This window comes from Crinia signifera, chromosome 4, assembly GCF_055691185.1.
Source record: "Crinia signifera chromosome 4, ASM5569118v1, whole genome shotgun sequence".
NCBI classification, from domain to species: domain Eukaryota; kingdom Metazoa; phylum Chordata; class Amphibia; order Anura; family Myobatrachidae; genus Crinia; species Crinia signifera.
The window spans coordinates 152,154,091-152,175,676 of record NC_139220.1 but is presented as its reverse complement, the minus strand read 5'-3'; the positions used below and the strand labels follow the sequence as shown (position 1 = coordinate 152,175,676).

General features: G+C 40.8%; 1 protein-coding gene across 1 annotated transcript in view; it reads right to left on the bottom strand.

Moving 5' to 3' along the window:
* The window catches only part of TES (testin LIM domain protein), a 56,244-nt gene that overhangs the window by 16,126 nt on the left and 18,532 nt on the right, over window positions 1-21,586 (bottom strand). The window contains exons 3-5 of the mRNA XM_083182790.1: window positions 15,148-15,400; window positions 11,656-11,991; window positions 366-581 (exon numbers count right to left, since the gene is read on the bottom strand). Of these exons, the coding sequence (XP_083038916.1) occupies window positions 366-581; window positions 11,656-11,991; window positions 15,148-15,400 (805 nt within the window). The remainder of the gene's footprint in view (window positions 1-365; window positions 582-11,655; window positions 11,992-15,147; window positions 15,401-21,586) is intronic.

Genomic DNA, 21,586 nt, shown 5'->3' with positions numbered 1-21,586 from the left:
GCCATTACATTATCGTGCATCCCGTGTTGTATCTATATCTGTCAGAGGGCCCAGCCCATCCACTCTCTAATGTTTAGGCAAGCCTCTATGGTGGTTAGCCACACCCTCTCTGGAGTCTGACCTCACACCTAAGCATGGGCCCCTACCACTGCATTCCCCCAGTGGGCCCTTCATGCCTTCAATGCTGAAAACATAGAAGTCACAGTTTTGTATGATGTCAGGGATTCAATTTAAATGAAAATAGACCATGAATAGAATGGTATAAATTAAAACAAACACCTACATTAGAAAAAAAAAAAAAAAAGTCAACCTTAGTAAAAGGGAGATAAGACATCAAATGTTTTTTTTTTTTTAAAAAGGGTTACCTCATCACAACCTCCACAGCGTGGCTTTTCACTATCACAGTAATGTCGGCCGCAATAAAGCTTTCCTTTTTTCCAGAAGTAGATCATATCAACTAGAAGTTCATTGCAGGTGAAACAGACGAAGCAAGAAGGATGCCATAGCTTGTCATAGCCAGCTCGTTCTGCATAAACAGCAGGGTCACCTTCCCTCATGTTCTCCTTGCAACGGAAGCAGTACTGTGGGCATAAGTGATAATAAGATTTTAGATTTATTCTACAAAAAGCTTGACAATAAATATGTGGCATTTTAAACTAAACATAGCTGCACATGAATTAATAAAAAAACAAAAAAACCACAACAACATTAAAATCAGAAGTAAAAAAAAGAAATGGTCAGTATTACAAAACTGTAAAGTGTGTTTGGAACCTTGCCAACAGAGACATGTCCAGAGACCTACATGCTTCACAGTTCCAAAATGCCATGTAGACAGTGACATGGACCATCAATTAGCAATGCTGGGAGACCTCCTAATCCTCCCGTGACAATGAAAAATTGGGCTTAGAGCAGGAATTAAACAGGCATAACATAGCTATTTCCACAGTGCTTCTTAATGTCTCACCACTCCCTCCCTACGCAACAATAAAATGCTAATTACCAAACCAATTGAGAGCAGGGTCACGGTGCATACTTCGCCCTCTCAATCTTTTAACCCTTCCCTCCAGTCACAAACATCCCATTGTCCAAACACAGAAACGCCTCCGTTGGAAAAATTGCCTCAGTCATGGCAGTTACTCACAAAACAAGATATTCCCATAACTGGAGATGTGCTTCTGATGCAGATTTGTGAGTAAGGAGAATGTTTATGACACAGAAGATCCAGTTCCAGACACTGAAATCTGGAGCCGTCAAAGATCATAAATAAAAACATACAAACAGTGTGGGCTGTTATAGATGGATAACAGGAAAATGGTATTCAGAACATAAGTTTTGTTTCCCATCGCTGATGCTTTTTCTAATCGTCAAAGGTTGAGTGATTTTTTTGTCTTTTTACAGGATTGCTAAAAGACCTCGTGGAAACCATGCACAATAAAGCAAACAAACAACATTTTGAGTTCGAAATAAATGACTCTTTGGTACGGTAACTAAAATAGTAGTGATCTCGCTGTGAGAACAATGCAATGTACTTTTGACAATATGCATGACATTATTTACAGCGTCAGAGTTTACTACTTGTCCTTTTATTGCAGCCACAATGTGACATCACCTGTCTGGATTTTTCAGGGATTTTACATTCTAACACATTTTAAAGCAATGGAGAGATATATATCTACATATACAGGTGCACATATGTACACAAAGAGAAAAGTAGTTCTACTGTATATTCAACAAATTTTGTCAATTTTAAGTTAAGTTGGGTACACACTATGAATGATAACGATCTCGTTAACAATATTATCATTGATATCTTCCACTATATTATTAACGACGCGCTCTCCCATGGGTTGTGAACGATCCCCCCTGTTGTCTGAACTTGCAGTCAAATCTAATAACATCATCGACTAATTGTTCAGCAGGGGGCCAGGTGACGTCATTGAATATAGTTAACGATATCGTTTAGAGGAAGATCGTTCGTCCGGGAGTTCAAGTGGAATAGTTACCGATATCGTTCCCTAAGACTATCGCATAGTGTGTACCAAGCTTAAGACTGACACACACACACACACACACACACACACACACACACATATACATACATAAACCTAACACAGAGGTTATAAAAAATGACTGCTGAAATACAGAAAGTATCTATAGGTTATCTATTATTACCAATGTTGATTAATAAGGAATAATTCTTTGTACTGTATCTCTCAGCATTTAGCCAAAGAGCATACTTTCCATTCCTATACATTTTACAAGATGCTATATAAATAATGGGTGACAAATATATACAAACTATAAATACATTGTATGTTTCTAGAAAGTATTTAAAGAGTACATATAAAACAGAAGCACTGCCTGTTCTCCTTCAACATGATAAAGACTTACGAGAGGTTTTCATTTAGAGTAAATCACCTCCGTGTTTAAAATGTAGACTACAGAAGACCTCAAATAACTAAGATAAGATATTTTGTGGAGGTTAGAATGGTTATGTATGGGCAGTAGAAAGAAACGATAAGGTGGAGGGGCACTAGAATATTCAAAATCTGTAAATGAGAATGCACTCACCAGGGACTTGTCATTTGAATACTTGTGTTAAGGTCCATACACACTAGAAAATATTGGTCACAATGTCGTCCAGAAAGGGCTTTCTGAACGATATTGTGAAAAATATCGTCCAGGGTATAATGCTGTGCAACATTATGATGCGCTCTCCCGCGTGTCGTTAATGACCCCTCTCTTGTCCAAGCATGTTCAGACAAGGGAGGACATAGTCAACAACGGCCATGCTGCAGCTGCAACCTGACAGTCGCTGCCCCCTCCCCCACCGTTGGCTCTGTCGTTTGCGGCATGGGCAAATGTGTATGCTCATGCCGATGCCAGTAACCTCCACCGGTCCCGCTGCTGCCAATATTCGCGTCGGCAGGATCGTCCTAATGTGTATGGGTGTATGGGGCTTTAGTCACAACATCAAAGTGACAGAAGTTGATGTTTTCGGCCTGACTCTGGCCTTCCTCAGGACAGGGCAGCCATCACCACAGCATTGGAAACTGTAATGTCACTTTGATATTGGCGATGCCAGGCATGATGAGCAGTAGCGTGGGCTCTCGTTGGCAATATCCTCTAGTCAAGCATGTACAAATGACCAAGGACATCACAAAACGAACTGTTGGAGTGCACATCGTTAAAGTTTGTATGATATGCATAAAATTATCATTCACAATGGTCATTACCGTGGAAGAATGCCCAGCATTAGTAGGGTTAAGCTGCAGATTGGCTAGGTCCCAAGAGTGATGCAGTGGTCAGGTCACAAGTAGCCCTACAGTATGGAATGAAGATTTATGCTTGCACTTTATGAGGGTGCAAACAGAATTTGGACTAGTAGCAGGCAGTAACTATATAGCTTTGAAGAACAGTCCAGGAGCTAAATTCAAAAGATATTGCATTTAGACAAAATATTTGGGTCACTAAATTATTTCCAGGTTACAGCAATATCACAATACATACTCTTGAATTGTGGTATATAGTGGGTTGCGCCAACAACAGCTTACTGGTAGTCTTTCTTAGGGGAATTCAGCTGTTTCAGTGGGGCCCAAATGTAATGGGCAACCATTGTCAATTGTTCTTGTGCACCCATTAGTATCGGGTTCTGCCATCTAATAGGATTGCTTTGAGCGACCAAAGTGCTAACTTAAAGCACATTTCAGCTGTGGGCTGTGAGCTGATTGTACACCTGAAACAGGGACTCCAACTCTTAATCAGTGTGACTCATAACTTTACTATGCAAAGGCCTAAAACAAGTTGCAAACATTTCCAGGTCACTACTCCTCCCATACAATTTATATGTTACTTACCGAAGTTTACAATGCTCTCCCTGAAACGCTTCTCTTATAGTATAGACATCACCGTACAGGACTACAATTGTATCTAATATTTTATGAAATATTCTCCTCTTGACATTCAACACGAAAAAAAAGTTATTTAAATAGATGTAACACTCTTCTAGCATGCACTATATTGTACCAATCCACTTTTAAAGGAGTATAATAGCAGGTTGCATGACCTTTCTTTACAGCATTATATTTTTAGTTAAACTTGAAAAAAGATAAACTCTGGCAACTCTTAAGGTGCATACACACTGTACAATTTTTTTGACCAATTTGGTTGAAAGACTTTTCCATTGAACCCAGTGTCCTGGACGAAAGATGTCGACAAAAGATATTGTCAACAAACAAACGATGAATGATGATGCGCATACCCGCCAGTTGTTCATCAAGATTGTTCATCAACTGTGCATGCAGCTCAATTTGAATATCTTTCAAAAAGAGACTATAAACTGTAGCTAGATCTTTCTTCTTTCGTCTGTCGTCAATATTTTTCATCAACATCTTTAGTCCAGGACACTGGGTTCAATGGAAATGTCTTTCAACCAAATTGGTCAAAAAAATTGTACAGTGTGTATGCACCCTTAATCCATTTTCCGCCTCACAAATAGCAAATGAACCCACATCACCCCTGAACCTGCTCAGAGCCAGCTCACTTACATTTCTGCAAGTTAAATGAGTACCCTGCAATCTTATCCCTAGAATAGAACTCTATTGAAGAAATCTGGGCAGATCCCTGCAAAGCAAAGTTAGCGAGTCATTTTGCCCCACAGCAAAATCATGTTTAGCTGCAAACGTAGTGGATTTATAATGTCTAAGGAGGAGATTATGATTTGGGAGAGGTGTTTCCCAACATAAACCTCAATTGTAGTGTAAAAATAAAGCGGCCCAGTATTTAATTTGAGAGCTCCATGCAAAAGCAGTTTCATGCAAACTGCATGCAAACAAAATAAATGTTTTTTACACTTCTTGCAGTGCAACATGGTTTGGCTAAGTGCAAAGTTCCTTATGCTGTGCATTTTTGAGCGTCCAATTTTGACTATATAGTCAAAATCGGAAGCAATTTTTTGAAACATACACTGCAATGACATTTATTTTTATTGCGAAGACAGGCAAGCCAATTTTGACGACGGTATATCATATAAACCACATCCAATAAATTCAACTACAATTCCTTGTCTGAACGAGTTTTTGACAGTTTCCAGATTTTGGGAGCAAATTACATTTGCTCCAATTCAGCACCAGATATTTATTCCATCCAAGCAACTAGTGCGGTCTGGGTTGGTTACAGTGTTCACATAAAATGTTGTCTATGTAGTACAGATCTGCACTATAAAGTCTTGCCTGACAAGACAATTTTTCTATTTGATTTACACTACACATGAGCTTTCATTTGGATCGAATCTGCATTGAATGTAGAAAAAGCATTCGATGCCCATTCAATTTTGCCTCTATAAGCAAAAATCAAATAGAAAAATAGTGCATATCTCACTGTGTGTACCCTGATGTGTGGCCAGTATTACTGCTTTGCTTCCAACTCAGAATAAGACAAAACACTGGCTCCCTGGAATGCACACATGAAAACTGTAAAGATGGGAAAATAATTTGTTATATAAAATTACTGTTAGTAATTAGGAAAAAAAAAGATTCTCAAAACATGTAAATATAAAAATGTGTGTGTATTTTATCCACTAATGTAGCTGCAGAATGTATTTTTCAGGTGATTATATTAACACTAATTGGCCCTACACACGGAGCAATATTCAGGCATTTTGCCTCAGGTTGGAGTGCCCAGGACCAAATATAATTATTTATGGTTAAAGTGACCGCCAAAACTAGTGCAAATTGCTTTTAATCATAAAACACGTGGACAATCAGAAGTACAACTGTACACTAACAACACAACTGAATCGAATGATGACAGATAGGCACAATTTACTTTTGTGGTAGGGGTGCTGTAAAAAAAATCCTGATAATGTAGGGTACCATGATTTAAGAAAGTTTGGAAACCAATATATTGGACTTTTCTGAAAAAAGTTACTAAGCATTCCACCATTACAATGGGCATGGCCGAATGTTTGTCACCATCTTTTCTTTATTGATATGTCCAACAAAATATTAAAACCTCCAACATGTACATACAGTGGGGTATTCAATCCCGCGTCAGGACTGTTGGGACGTCCCGACATTCGTGACCCTGGCCCATTCTCATCCTGTTTGCCTGTTATTCAGCAGGCAGGATTAAATGTCCTGCCTGTCGAATGACAAAAAGGGGGTGTCTCCACAGAAACGGCAGTGGATCGTCGAGATACCACCATGATCTCGACAATCAATGACCACTCTCAGCAAAACGGGCCCAACGGTTTTAAAGTCGGGTCCGTTCTGCAGAGATGCCTCTTCTTTGCTGTCGGGATATGTTTCCCAAAGGAATGTTTTCAAAATGGAATTCGGATTCCATCACTGTACTAAATGCAAAAAAAAAAAAAAAGGCAGTGACTCAAGTTGTAGTGCTCATCAGCTGCTGTTCAGAAAGTAGTCAGCCTTCTGACTCTTAGGGGTATATTTACTAGGGTTGGGTTTCAATTGGTGCTGAATTTTTTACCTAGACTAAAAATCATCACTGAATAGGTCAATATAAATTAGACCTAAAAACATCAAAATCGACACTTTTTTGCCTAGAGGATTGGCAAATTATTTGCAGATCCATGTTTTTCCAGATAAATTGCACACATTTTTGACAGGTTTTTAGTAAGTCGTTGCTAATGCAGTTTCAACCAAAAATAAAAGTGAAACTGCAGCTTCAAAAAAAGGGTCTTAAAAATGGGTAAAAATGTCGACAATTGAATACACAGGGATCAAAAATGTCCCTAAAAAAAGGGGTTGTTGTCCATAGCAACCAATCAGATTCAGTCTATAATTTTCTAGGATGCAATAGAGAAATGACAGACATAATCTGCTCGGTTGCTATGTGCAACATTCCGACTTTCCATTTTTAGAAGCTTATGGGGGGATATCCTATTAGCACCACTGCTAATAGGTTCATACAAGGTAAACATATTAGCTCTAATAACTACTGGGATGCGCAATAACATATGGGAGCAGGGACAGATCCCTGATCCCATGTGTTTCCGCCTGACAAAAATGTCCACTAATTGGATTACCGCCATAATGACCATTGTTCATTAATCGCGATATATGGGTGTTTTTATTGCCCAAAGCAGCTTCAAACCTCTTCCCTCTTAGATAAATTGCACCTTTGAGTGAATACCACAGTAAGCTAAAAGGTAACAGTGCTGATGGAAGCATAAAAGTCCCATTAAAATTGGAATATAAAAACCATTAATGCAATTGCATATACAGTATAAGGATGAGAGTGGTGGATAAATATGCTATTACACAACAGCCACTAAAGAGATATATGCGACCGTGTCAGCAACGCTGGAAGATTAAGAGAATGTACGATAACCTTTACTTCCTCCCCAGTCACAGTGAAGGGCCATTGATCAGCAAAGAATGCAGGCAGACATTCAGCCTCCATCCCGACATCAGAGTGCTCAGGCCAGTCTGAGACGGAGCTCCTTACTGCACAGCCGCATGTCCATCTGTGCCCCCCTTCTCCTAAATACCCACGGCTGTGATGGTTAACAGTCATTTTGTTTTAAAAAGGAATTAAAAAAGAAAAAAAAAAACTTTCCCCAATTGTCTGCAAAAAAAAAAAGATCATAAAATGACGTTAACATTGGTGTTAAGTTTTTTTAAAAAAAAGGTACTTGTTTCCTAGCATGGCCACAACGATCATGATCGTGGGCATCGTGAGGAAAAATCGGGGGCATCGCGATTTCCCCATAGGGAACAATGTTAAATGCCTCAATTTAGCTGCGATGCCCCCGATTTCCCATAGGAAACAATGTTAAATGGGTCAATTTATCCAAATGATCATAGAGAACAATGTTAAATGGGCCATAAACCCCCCAAAACACCCCTGAACAGTGAAATGTCCCCTCAAAAGTATTTTACGACACCCCACGATCAACGCGAACCCGAAGCGTGGCGAGCGCAGCGAGCCCGCGAGGGGCGGCGGTACGCGTCCTCCGACCTTTTCATACCCCCACTATCCACTAGGGCATGGAGTTGAGAATGGAATAGTGTGGCGAGCGCAGCGAGCCACCGAGCCCGAAGCGTGGCGAGCGCAGCGAGCCCCGCGAGGGGACGCGGATACCTGTGAAGCCCGCGAAGGGACGCGTTTACCTGTGAAGGTATCCGCGTCCGCTCGCCACGCTTCGGGCTCGGTGGCTCGCTACGCTCGCCACACTATTCTATTCTCAACTCCACGCCCTAGTGGATAGTGGGGGTATGAAAAGGTCGGAGGACGCGTACCGCTGCGCTCGCCACAGTTCGGGTTCGCGTTGATCGTGGGGTAGCGTAAAGTACTTTTGGGGGGACATTTCACTGTTCTGGGGTGTTTTTGGGGCTTACTGGCCCATTTACCATTGTTCCCTATGAAGATTTGGTTAAATTGAGGTATTTAACATTGTTCCCTATGAGAAATCGGGGGCATCGCGGGTACATTGAGCCATTTAACATTGTTTCCTATGGGGAAATCGTGGGCATCGCGTCTGGACCATTTAAGGCTTTTTTAGCCGCATACGACGCGACCGACGTGATTTTGACTATTTTCAATGCATTTCAATGGGAAAATCGGGGGCATCGCGATTGTGGCCGTGCTAGGAAACAAGTACCAAAAAAAAAATGATCACAAAATGACCATTTTTTTTTTTTAAACTTAAGTGTCTTTTTTTTAATACTGCAATCATTTAGAATCAGGTTTATATGTTTTCATAAAACAAAATAATTTGACAATTTTGGGGGAATTTTTGGAAAAAAGTGTTGAATAGGTTAATGTAAGAAAATATAACAGCAAGGTATTAATAAGAGGGTAGTGACAAACATAGAACACCGAACTTTAACAACCATAGCGAGATAGCAAAGATTGTATTTCCAAAACAGATGGTGAGCTTTAGACATTATGTACGTCTGGTACAAAGCCTTGAAAAGCATTAGTGGAAAGAGATATACTACCAACCAATCATGGCAGTTAGAAGCAAATTGGGGTACTTATGTAATAGCCGGGCGCCCACTAAGCAAATTATATGGTGCGATGTCATGTAATGTAGTATACACTTGTATGACATACAATGGGATTTAGGCACCACCCCATTATCCACACCACCCCGATGCGTGGCGAGCGGCAGCAGAACGCGTCCTCCCGACCTTTTCATACCCCCACTATCCACGTCGGCATGGAGTTGATTTTATATAGTGTGGCGAACACAGCGAGACACACGATGGGACGCGGATAACTTTAAATTTTTTCCGCGTCCGCTCGCCATGCTTCGGGCTCGGTGGCTCACTGCACTTGCCACACTATGTAAAATCAACTCCACACCAACGTGGATAGTGGGGGTATGAAAAGGTCTGGAGGACGTGTTCCGCCGCCACTCGCCACGCTTCGGGGTGGATAGTGGGGGTGTTTTAGGAACAGATTCACAGCAGCCATACAATACATTACATCTGACACAGTAATGTGGACACATCAGGGCTTAAAGTGGTTCTGGAGAGGTGGTGGAACTCCGTTCCCCCAACAATGACCCCCACCCGGTTAGGCAGAGCCTAGACCAGTGCCAGGGAATTTGTACCCCACCACCCATAAAGGGATAATGGTTCCATAACACATGGTAGCACAATAGTATACACATTACACGGCATGTAGTGCCATTAATTCGTATTAAACCACACAGTAATGCCCCTTATACACATAATGTCCACAGTATTTCATCTTAACTTTACATTACATACGTCGTCCCAGAAGAAGCCGCTGGGACAGGCTTTTCTGTTGGAATTACTTTTCAAGACTGTGGTAGAGGTGGAACTCAGTTCCCCCTACCATTAGAGGTGGTGGAACTCAGTTTCACCCCGTTCCCCCTCACTTTAACCCCTGGGACACATGTTTACGTTAAACTGAATTTACTTAATAATGATTATGATTATTATTAATGATGACATATGAACAATTACAAAAAATATTAACTGTAATAATTGTAATTCATAACATATATGAAAAAGAAGATTAGGAACAATAATAACAAGAATAAAAGATTAAAGAATGGTTAAAAAGCAGTCACTGAGAGGGCACTGCAGTAGCCTTTGGCAGTAGAGTCAACGCGTGTATAATTCTTTCAAAAGGATTTTCTGCTCCAAAACTTTTCCTCCACATGAACTCCTGTAGATAGGATTCTAAGTGGTGTCTTGCAGTGCCTCTCTGCCTTTTATTTCACCATTTGTAGGCCCCCCACAGCTGCTCAATGGTTTGGGTGTACCCCTGATTCAGGGTCCACAAAATTGTAGGGTTGATTCACCCTGCAATGTTCGTACCCTGCCTGCTGCAGTTCCTGGGTATTATATGCTCTCCAGCAGTCCGAATAAATCACGGACCTGGGCACACCAAGATAAAGGAAGAGCTTGCTCTTGGAAAAGGGATGTGGCTTTAATACAAAAGGCATGGCCTCATCATATAAGCCATTCTTGCGAGATACTCCCCTAGTAGTACTTTAACCGTAACATGTTACGCCACATAGTAGTAGTGCACCCTGCAAGGTACATCACACAGTAGTATGGTCCCTTACATACAGATGTGTCATTTAACATCCTTGCTGTGATGCACCTGCCCTGTTCGTGTGAGGATTCCGCTATCTAAAGCAACAACGTGGCAGGACACATCTGTGTTATGCCCACACAGCACTTTAGTGTTCTTTACACTTTATCCCAAAGAGTAGTAGTAACACCCCATGCACATTAAGCCACACTGTTGTAATAGTCCCTTACACTTTGGGGGTTATTTTGATTGCATCTGATTGATGCAAGCGGGCATGGCGAATTGCTTAATCGCGGGACTGTTTGTATCTAGCAGTGTGGGAGGGCCGCGTGGGGAGGCGGTGAGGGGCAGCTCCATGGGAACGCTCAGCATTTCATTTCATGGGCGCCCCCATGTAAACACTGGGCATTCCCATGTAAATGCGCTGGTGACGTGGGGACAGGCAGCTGATAGAAGCAGATGTCAGCTGCCTGCCTGCTTCATGCACAGGGATGCTGCAGATCTAAGACACAGAAGTGTCTTAGATCTGAGAATGCTAGCAAAATCACTTGATGGTTAGCGACCATCGAATGATTTTGTCCAAAGGTGCGAATGGATGTTTATGCTAAACATCCATTTGCATGCGTGTGGGAATATTCGGCGTGCGAGCAGGGGCAGGCATTCGTACGGGCAGCTCAGGTTATTGAGTACACAGGAACTCAGTAAAGGAGCTGGGTGCACCGCATCTACTAATATCCATAACAGTGTGTGCCCCGCTCTAACTGCACCACTATTCGTTACAGGCTGCAGGTGAATGGGTAAAGTGGGGAGGGGAGGATTAGGAATTAAGGGGAACTCATCGAAATGCGCTTATCTGTACTGTAACTGTTCGTTATATGGACTCAGTGAACAAGCATCTGAGCACATTATACATGCCAACACGGTCACAGTTTATATGCTGCAGGTCGACATTGTAATGTGGCCAGTAAATACCACACCCGCTATCTATAGTCTGTGGTAAGTTTAAATAAGTGCAATATTAAAATTAGGATCTATTACTATACATTTTCAGCTTTCATTTTCAGGCAAAGGAACAAATGAAAAAGTACAACATTCTGAAATATCTTAGTAACTTACGTAAGAAGATCCCTGTGGAGCCAGGGACTTGTTTTCTCCACCCTTCACAGTTGCAAGTGTGCTCCTATTCCCATTGTCAGGTGTACCTTTCTCTCCGGCCTGTGTCACCACTTCCTTGGGCAGCTTTATATCTCCCACTCCAAGTACATCATCTTTGTATTTCTTCACAAACTGCTCCATTTGCTTCACCTCATTAGGAGACAGTTCATGACACTTGGAAGGATCCTGATCGTGAGCCGGCAGCTGCTTAGCCAACTGTTTCTTCCTGTACTGCGCCCCCTCCGAGCCCGCCACTGGCTGCTTCTCTTTTGGAATCAGTTCCATGTAACGTCTGGCCTAAAACAACAGGGATTAGGTAAAGCGAGACACAGAAAGCCATATTCATGAGAAATATGGCAAAAAAGAAAAAAAACACATCAAGTATTATATAGACAACGTGCACAAATGAAGACAGAAAATATATATATATATATATATATATATATATATATATATATATATATATATATATATATATATATTCTCTTAATTTTGACTGGGCACCAATGGGGTAAGATAGAAATTCTATTAAAGATGGGATATTTCCCCTAGCAACCAGTTTCCATTATCTTCTAGAAGGTGCCAAATAATTAAGTAGAATCTGATTGGTAACATCCCATTTTCAATAGAACTTATTATTTAGTAAATTTAGCCCCCCCCCCTTCCTAAATTCCGGTGATGTTCAGAATGGAATTATGGAGCTTGGCATGTAATAATTACCAGTTTACATTTTTTAGCATAACTTTATTTAAAAAAAAAAAAAAAACGAAAAAACTTAGATCGCTTCATATTTAATTTCTCCTCCTCTCCCAGGCACCAAGATAAAAAGAGTGAAAATGCCAAATTATATGAGCATATCACTTAAAAAAGCTTTCACAATAAACTGATATGCCAACATGCTGGGACGCCTGTGGTCTGAGAGATTTATTCATTTTTAAACTGATATTTATGTAGTGCACACATATTATGCTGCATTTCAGGTCCTAACTAGGGGAGCGTACAATCTATGAGGGAGACTTAGCAGATCTTGGAGGGAAATACATTGAAGATGTTGCTCAACCAGCTTCTGTCAATCTTCTAACACAGCCTGTAAAAGCTAGTGCTGAGTGCTAGAAGCAGATTGGGTTCCATGGCCAACTACTCCACAACATCTTTCTCCAGGATTTATTTGATAAATATATCCTGATAGTCTACCACATGGACACAAAAACTAGAAGCCAATTAAATGTTCAGTAGGTTTTGAAGCATAGGAGAAACCAAAGTAAACCCGTAGGAGGAAATGTAATAAGATGGGAGTTCTATTTCAGATGTTGCAACCAATCAGATACTATTTATTAGCTTGTGGAAGGAGCTAAATAAATAAGAAGTAGATTCAGATTGGTTGCCCATAGCAACATCCCATGTGAAATAGAACTCCCATCTTAGTCAATTTCCCCCCATAGATGTACAAACAAACTCCACTTGGATATTGACATGAGTACTTCATTGTTAAAAGGGACTACTTTGTTATTTTAATTATTTAATTAAATAACTAGGTTTAAAAATACAACTTTCAAACATAGCTGTAACATTTTTGTGTGTAGTAATTAAATACCATTTAACCAAATACAATGTAGTGCTTAGTGCTGTATATGCAGAGCATTAAATTAATGGATTGCACCAAACATCTTTCTCTCAGATATTCTTCCAGCACAGAAACTTGGCTAGTGTAGGTAGGATGGGAAGTACTGTAGTGTCCCGTTGTACCGCTCTGCTTTTTGTACTACTTGTAGTACCTCATATAGCCTTTCTGTATGCCATGCGTGGGCATAGCTGCCAGAAACCTCAGATGTGTCTGAATGTGCTTGAATCTGAATAAATAATGGGGCTCGTAGCTATAATGCCAGTGATGCTAGCTAATAAAGTTTGGCTATTCTGTATGGTGCCTCAGCCAGGGAGAGGTTACAGTTACACAGCTGTAGGGGTCAATGTTAGGTAGCACAAGGGATTAAAGGTGTCCACACACTAGAATGATTTTTGGGCCGATTGGATGATTTCCGATAAATTGGCCGATATATCATCCGATGTTTACCGATAATCGGTCGAAAATCGGCCGATTTTAGTCCGATGCGCGGTCCCGTGGACCTTTAGCTGAATCTTCTGATCTTACGTGCTGCACAAAAGATCAGAAGATTTAACAAAAGATCCATAGGAATGCACACGGGATCTTAAGAAAAATCTTTGGTAAAGATGTGCGCTTGCCTGAAATCTTTTGTCCAGGACGGAAAAAAGATTTCAAGGCTATGGCCCCATACATCAGCAATCACAATTTATGGATTTCCAGATACAGGGATTTTTTGGCCAGATAAATGGATTTTACAACCTATCTGACTTTGCCCACACATTACAGATTTATTTCAGTGATCGGCAGATTTTTCCATCTAAAGATTGCATCTTCATATCTGGAAATTGCCCAATCGATTGCTGTTCATAATGTAAATAGATGAAGAAGACGAATTGGGAATGCCCACACATATAAAAAAGATCTGCAGATAATACCAGATTATTAAACATGTTTAAAAACCTGATTAAGCAATCGATTGTCGATTTTGATTGGAATTGCCAAAAGGGGGAGCCCACACATCTAAAATTAATTGTGGCAATCATCTCCATATCTGAAAATTGTCACAATTAATTGCTGATGTATGGGGCCCTTAATTTATGCGCACATCTTACAATCGCAGATCTTTCTAGTGTGTGGGCACCTTAACAGTCATTTTCTTAAGGTGCCCACACACTAGTAAGATCTGCGATTGTAAGATGTGCGCACAAATTAGCCTTGAAATCTTTTTTCCGTCCTGGACAAAAGATTTCAGGCAAGCGCATATCTTTACCAAAGATTTTTCTTAAGATCCCGTGTGCGTTCCTATGGATCTTTTGTTAAATCTTCTGATCTTTTGTGCAGCACGTAAGATCAGAAGATTCAGCTAAAGATCCACGGGGCCATGCATCGGACCAAAATCGGTAAACATCGGATGATATATCGGCCGATTTATCAGAAATCTTCCAATCGGCCCAAAAATCGTTCAAGTGTGTGGGCACCTTTAGTCCAGGAAAGCAACAGAGATTATAATCTGTGTATTTAAAATGACAGAAACACCCACCAAAAAGACCCAGTTGTCTAGCCATCACTTTGGATCTTGTCAAAGTCTCTCAAATTCAAGTTTTCTCTTTTTTTTCCTGCTGCCAACACATCAACTTCAAGAACTTTCTTTTACTGAATAATATATCCTACCCTCCCTTCATAATCAGTTCACCCATCAGTGGTTTTAATGTTACATGGAAGGTTTCTGAATGCCCCAATTTGCTAGTCTATGGAGGAGGGATGTGTCCCCATCCCCTCCTATAGACCTGCAAATCACTCTCCCCTTATCAACCTTGTAAAATGGTGGGGAAAAAATGGTAAGAACTCACTAGTGTTTGGTTTTGCACTGGTGGTGCCCATTCGTAGGTGACCGTATTGATGGACACATCTTTCTTTGCCGCCACAGGATTAGTCAAAATCATTACATTCCGCTTGTAAGTGGGAACACCATCAGTTTTCAGCTTTGCAATAAGGGTTGTATACTTTGTGTCCTCAAACAGCTTGCCAACTTTACGATCATCTTCATTATTTGAAAGAACATTATGTTCTTCTTGCCCACATTTGCAGTTTATACATATTTTCCTAAAATGCATATAAAAATTTGAGTCAAGCAAAGTAATACACATATTGGTACATATTTACTGAACATTAATGAAAGTCACTTTTGTTTTAACTTTACACCTCTAACTGTAAAACAAGCATTAAACAATACAATCTAATATTAGTTAATACCTCTAAACAGGTCCAGAAAAAGAAGAAGAAAATAGGTTAAAAGGCACCTCAACAAGATCTTGAAGTAGTAGTAGGCCAAATTCTTTTGGCATCCAATGTAAAGCAGTTAAAATTCACCACCTCTTCATTTACTTCCAAGAAGTATTTGATATTCTAATTATCACCAAAAACATAACTGTGCATTTACACCATATTAGAATAGAAATGAACCACATTAGCTCAGCATAGCATCTAGTACCAACCAATATCTCTGGAGGATAATGTAAAAGATGCATACACACCTAGTGATCGCCGCATCTGCCGATATGCATTTTTGCCGATGCTAGGAAGGTGGTGTTTATTCTACAGCATGGCACTTGTTAACGATTGGCTCCCCCGTCTGTACATGCACAGATGACAGAGAGGGCCCTTAACAACTCTGCGGGAGCGTGCATTGTCTGTCGGTGGGAGCATACACAGTGGGCGGTATACTGAGGGATATCGCTCACAAGGGCTAAAATGAGCAGGATCGCCGATATCACCCAGTGTGTTCAGAGCTTAAGATTAATAGTCACTCCATAGGAATCTATGAGTGAAGGAGGCAAATGGTTAAATGACCTCAAAATTCATCGCTGTTGGTTTGAAATAATGATCTTAGTACAATCTGTGAATAGGTAGAATGTATCTTTCATACCTTTTCTCCAGTGTGCAACAAAGGTAATGTGGATACAAGTGAATGGTTGGTGTACTGTAAGGGTGAAAAAACCCCTTCAATGAGATATGCAGTAGATTATCAAATATGAAGCTGATTGTACAGTGAAGGCTTCATTTATATCTAGTTTATCTAGTTTACTCTGTATCTATAGATTTATAGATGGAAAACCCTACTGTTATATCTCAATAGATAATAGTTGGGTGTCAGTGTGTTTATTTAACTATTTATTTTACTGTGAAACTACAAGTGCCAGCAGGTCCTTTAATGCCCCGCATGCTGGGACTTTTGGTTCTCCAAGTCCCAGCATGCGGGGGAGGCTTGCTGGGACTCATAGTTCCATGGTATAAGAGAATAGTTTTTCATCTATTTTTTTTACACAGAATCAGCCTGCTGACCTCCGCTCCAGGGTCCCTGGAGATAGCACCAGGCTTCAGCCTGGTCGGGTAAGTTCTGGAGGGGGGACCCCTTTATTGGGGGGGTCCCCACTCCCCCATGATCCCTGGCCAGGCTGACTGGTCGGTAGGGTTAATGCTTTGGCATTACCCTGCTGGCTGGTTGGGTCTGGTTCTTAAAATACGGTGGACCCCTACTCATTTTATCCCAAGTATTTTGGGAACCAGCCCGGGGCCTGGAGCTGGTTTAAAAAAAATAAATAAAATATCAGCGGAGCCCCTATTTGCCGGGTTTCCTGATTTTTTAATACCAGCCTGGTGCTGGTTATGGCAGGGAGGGGGGTGGGGGACCCCATGCCGTTTTAAACCCCCCCCCCAACTTTACTATGGGTTTAACGGGTTTTTAAACGGCAGTGTGAATGTGACTGAACGGCTTTTAAACTGTAAATTTACTGTTTAAAAGCTGCAGTGGGAAAGGGTCTTTATGGCTTTTAACCGTTTAAAAACCAGTTTTAAATAACGGGTCATTACCCGTTTAGGCAGTGGGAAAGCAGCATAAATCAAATGAAACGGAAAAAAAAAAAAAACAGTAAGACAAATTAAATATATAGTTTTAGCTTTAAAGATGTTCTGCTGTGACAATCACCTTATTACATAGAGTCAAATAAATAGCAACCCCCAACTTTAGTACTTCACAGCATTTGACAATGCCATTTTTTGGGGGATATAATATATATCCCCCAAAAATTAATTATTCTTTGTCAGTAGCATGTCTTGCCACTAGAGCAAGACACGCTACTGACGAAGGATAATTGTATACGAAACATGTTTCGCGTGACTTGCTTTTCCATACCGCCATGGATACCATTCAGGTCGGCATACCTGTGGACTCTGACTCTCAGTTCCGGAGCTGGAATCTGTGTACCATTGGAACCCCTTGAGGACTGCCTGCCTGCTTGTACTATATGCTTTTTTATCCTAATTATTTGTAAGTGAAATCGTTATTAAACTGTCATTGTTTTAATGTTATGCACTATTGTTTTTTTAGGTTTACTCTCTCCACATAAAACATCTGACGGAGTGGAACACCATCCTCAAAACCATTTGATCCAAGGACTGTTGGACTGAGATTTGGTGATATTATTTACTATTCATATCTACCTGCACATCGGTGATACTTCCACTCTTGGGAACACTGGAAGCGCTGGACATTGTGCTCGTTTTTATTCTATGTCTTATTTGTGTGTGATTTGAATGACACCCACTGCACTTTTTGTCTAGCAGCATCCTGACCAGTGCGCTGAAAAAACCTTGATACACTTTTTGCTAAGTGTCTTTTATGAACATAGACATGTATGATGGTTACAAGTCTGCGGTCATCCTAACAAACCATAGTGTGCAAGTCCAAAGTCAGTGCGTGCTTCCACTACAATGCTTCATGATCAGTAATATATTATACACAAACAGACATATATACACACACTAGCTGTAGTACCTGGGTTTAAATTTTCCCAGTTATTAAAGAGCTGGATGTAACTGTCAACCTATTAATAATTAGCAGCTTATTAGCTTTCCCAGTGGCAGCTGCCCAGTGTAGTTTTTGGGGTGTCACCATTAGCCCAGCTTACTATTCTGTTTGTTCAATTTTATAATCACTTTTATAGCTTTCGGTCTGTTATCAATGATGCTATTCCAAGGCTTTTAAGTACACCACAGTTGTCTTCCTACTGTATGTCCATATAGGTCAGTCCCTTGGTATTACAGAGAGTATATATAAAAAGGTAAGGGTTAGTTCTTAATTGGTATGTAATATTTTGAGCTGCAGTTTAAAATTGTGAATATGTATTCATAAAACACTTTAAAGTAAATAGTACAATATTTATTTAAAAAGGAGAAAACACATACTCCAGCACATCAAATACAATTTTCTGTTAACATTTCATACGTCGGTCTCTAATTCTTGTATAACACAGAATTCACAAGTATTTAAAAAAAAAACCCTAACGTGTTTCGTCTCTCAGAGACACTTCATCGGTTCAAACTGAGACATCAAAGATAGAACCATAATTGACGGTATAGACCAACGGTACTGGTCTGCATATGGTTACCTCAAAAGAGTTACATAATTTAATCAATGAATGAAGTGTGGCAATGTAGTGTTCAGTCCCTTCGATAAAAAAACTATATAAATTAAGCCTGTGAGGACCTCTTCTACTAAAGGACCAGTGGTTGTGTGCATATATTCACATGCAATGCAATGTGTAAATTGTGTAATGGCATGTCCGTAAGGTGTAAATAGTTAATTTCCTGTGTCACCTATTAGGAGGTCTTCTTGTGGAGTGCTATTAATTCCTCACGACATTTTCACCTAGTTATATAAATATTAACAATGTGAAAAAGTCTGGTAGACATAAAACAATGTAATAGGAAACAGACCTTGCACATAAATGGCATATTTTTTCCTTCTTTGGATAATATTTTATATTCCTATGATCACAAGCCATATTATAGATATTAAAAAGAGATGAAATACAATTACATGGTATACATCTTACATTTCTTCTTCATATTAAAAAACTAACATGTTTGAGGATTTTGTCTAGTTGCTTAGAGCTACAAGTCACAAAACATGGAAATTTCCATTCTAACGTAATACAGATTCTGTAAAATAGGATTCATTTGTTCATGAAAGCTGACTGGGATATAGCGGAGGGTTGCAACTTTCTAAATTGCACTGTACCATTGTACCAAGTCAGAGAAATGGTAGAAGCCATCTCATCAACCACAAGAGCAAACTTTCTGGAGTTATGTTCAGAACAAAAACATATGGATAATATAGGTGTGGCTTTACTCTTAAATATGAATTTACAGCAGGTCACTTCCTCAGATAGCTGTCAAATATACAGTCACAAGGGCCAACCAACACTACATATCGAGAAAATCACTGACCATTGATCACTTCTGTAGATAGAGCTGTATGCATGGATGACATATATAAAAATTCCAAAATATTTTATATGTGAAGGGTAGGAGAACCTCTGATAAAGTTTTGATCATACCGTATGGTCCCTTATACCCCTTCCACACCAGCCAAAATTCCCAGGAAAGGTTCCCGGGCCAAATTCCTGGGAAAATTTGACAGGTTACTGGCTGGTGTGAAAGCTACAGACCCGGCTTCCCAGGATGCTGCATCAATGGAGCTCTCTGGGCTGAGCTGAGCTAGGGACGTATATAGGGGGAGGCAGCGTGTAGTCTGTGGCTGCAGTCGGGGGCTGTGGGTACAGCAGGCAGTACGCAGTGTCCAGGAAGCGCTGAGTGAGCGCGCACTGCAGACAGCGGAGGCAGAAATTGAAAATTCAAAAGATAGGCTGGCCGCTAATTGGCTGAGAGTGCGCGCTCTCTCAGCCAAATCAGTGGCTGGCCTATCTTTTGAATTTTCGAATTCTGCCACCGCTGTCTGCAGTGTCCACTCAGCGCTGTCCGGTCTGCCCGCTGCACCTACAACCTCCTCTCCCCCCCACCTGCTCCCTCATAACAGAAATGCAGGGACTAGGCTGGTGTTAAAGGGGCCAACCTGGGAATGTCCCTGCATGATCCAGTGACCATAGTCCCAGGTAAGTCCCTGCCTTTTTCTGAACAAATAATAGTTTTAAATATTACCAGTATTTGTGTAGTTTCATGGCGGCACTTCCCAGTGGATGGTATGCAAATCGTATGCGATATTTGAATACAATTTGATCTGTGATGCGATTTATCACACCCCCACTATCCACGTCAGCCCGAAGCATGGCAAGTGCCGGGAGGGGATGCAGTACGCGTCCTCTCGTCTGTTCCTACCCCCACTATCCACCTCTGCGTGGAGTTGATTTTATAAAGTGTGGCGAGTGCAGCGTGCCACTGAGCCCAAAGCGTGGCAAGCGCAGCAAGCCCCGTGAGGGGCCGTGGAAAACGTGGATACACGTTAAGTAATTTATGTCCCCTCACGGGGCTCGCCACGCTTCAGGCTAGTTTTCCACGTCCGCTTGCCACACTTTATAAAATCAACTCCACGCCGACGTGGATAGTGGGGGTATGAACAGGTCAGGAGGATGCGTGCGCTCTTCACGCTTTGGGCCGATGGAATCATATGCAAATCGCATACAATATTTGCATACAATGCAATCTGCAGGGAAGTGCCGCCGTGAAACTACACAAGTACCATTTTGTAAGCAGCGCTTAAGATTAATTATGGGTGAATCAATTGCGTTAAAAAGGACACATTTAATGAAATACTTCTACCTCACCGCAGTTTGTATCCCATTTGGGAAGCGGTTTAGCTGTGGATGTCCAAGAGGTGGGGATCTTGTGTTCAGACAAATGAGCAGGTGAGAGTCCAATGAAACACCACGGTTCTGGAAGGAGAGATAACACCACCGACATCCACAGCAAAACAGCTTCCCAAATCGGATACAAACTGCGGTGAGGTAGAAGTTAGGCTCTAATACCAGCCACTCGCTTAGCCAATACACCAATTCTTCAATGGTTAAAATTCTTTTGGGACTTTGCCCTTACTTGGGACCATCGATTGTGAGGACATTGCAGGCTACACATATCCCGATTGCGGACATTCTAAACCACGTGAGACCTGGATTAGTATTTTCCATTGTTTTAAATATTAAGCTACTAGAGGTATACATATATTAGGTTTATACCCCATTGCCATTGTTTTTTATCTATTTGTATTTCATTAAATGGGTCCTTTTTAACGCAATTGATTCACCCATCATTAATCTTAAACGCTACTTACAGTATTCTCTTTTTCGTTTTGATTTCTTTGGGGACCGACCGACCCAATTCAAGCAGCTGCTATAAGGAAGCAAAACAGATTAAAGCGCTCTTCAGTCAGAGGCATTCTGTCCCTGACCCTTGTGTATACAAGTACCATTTTACCTATGGTTTGCAGAAAGATAA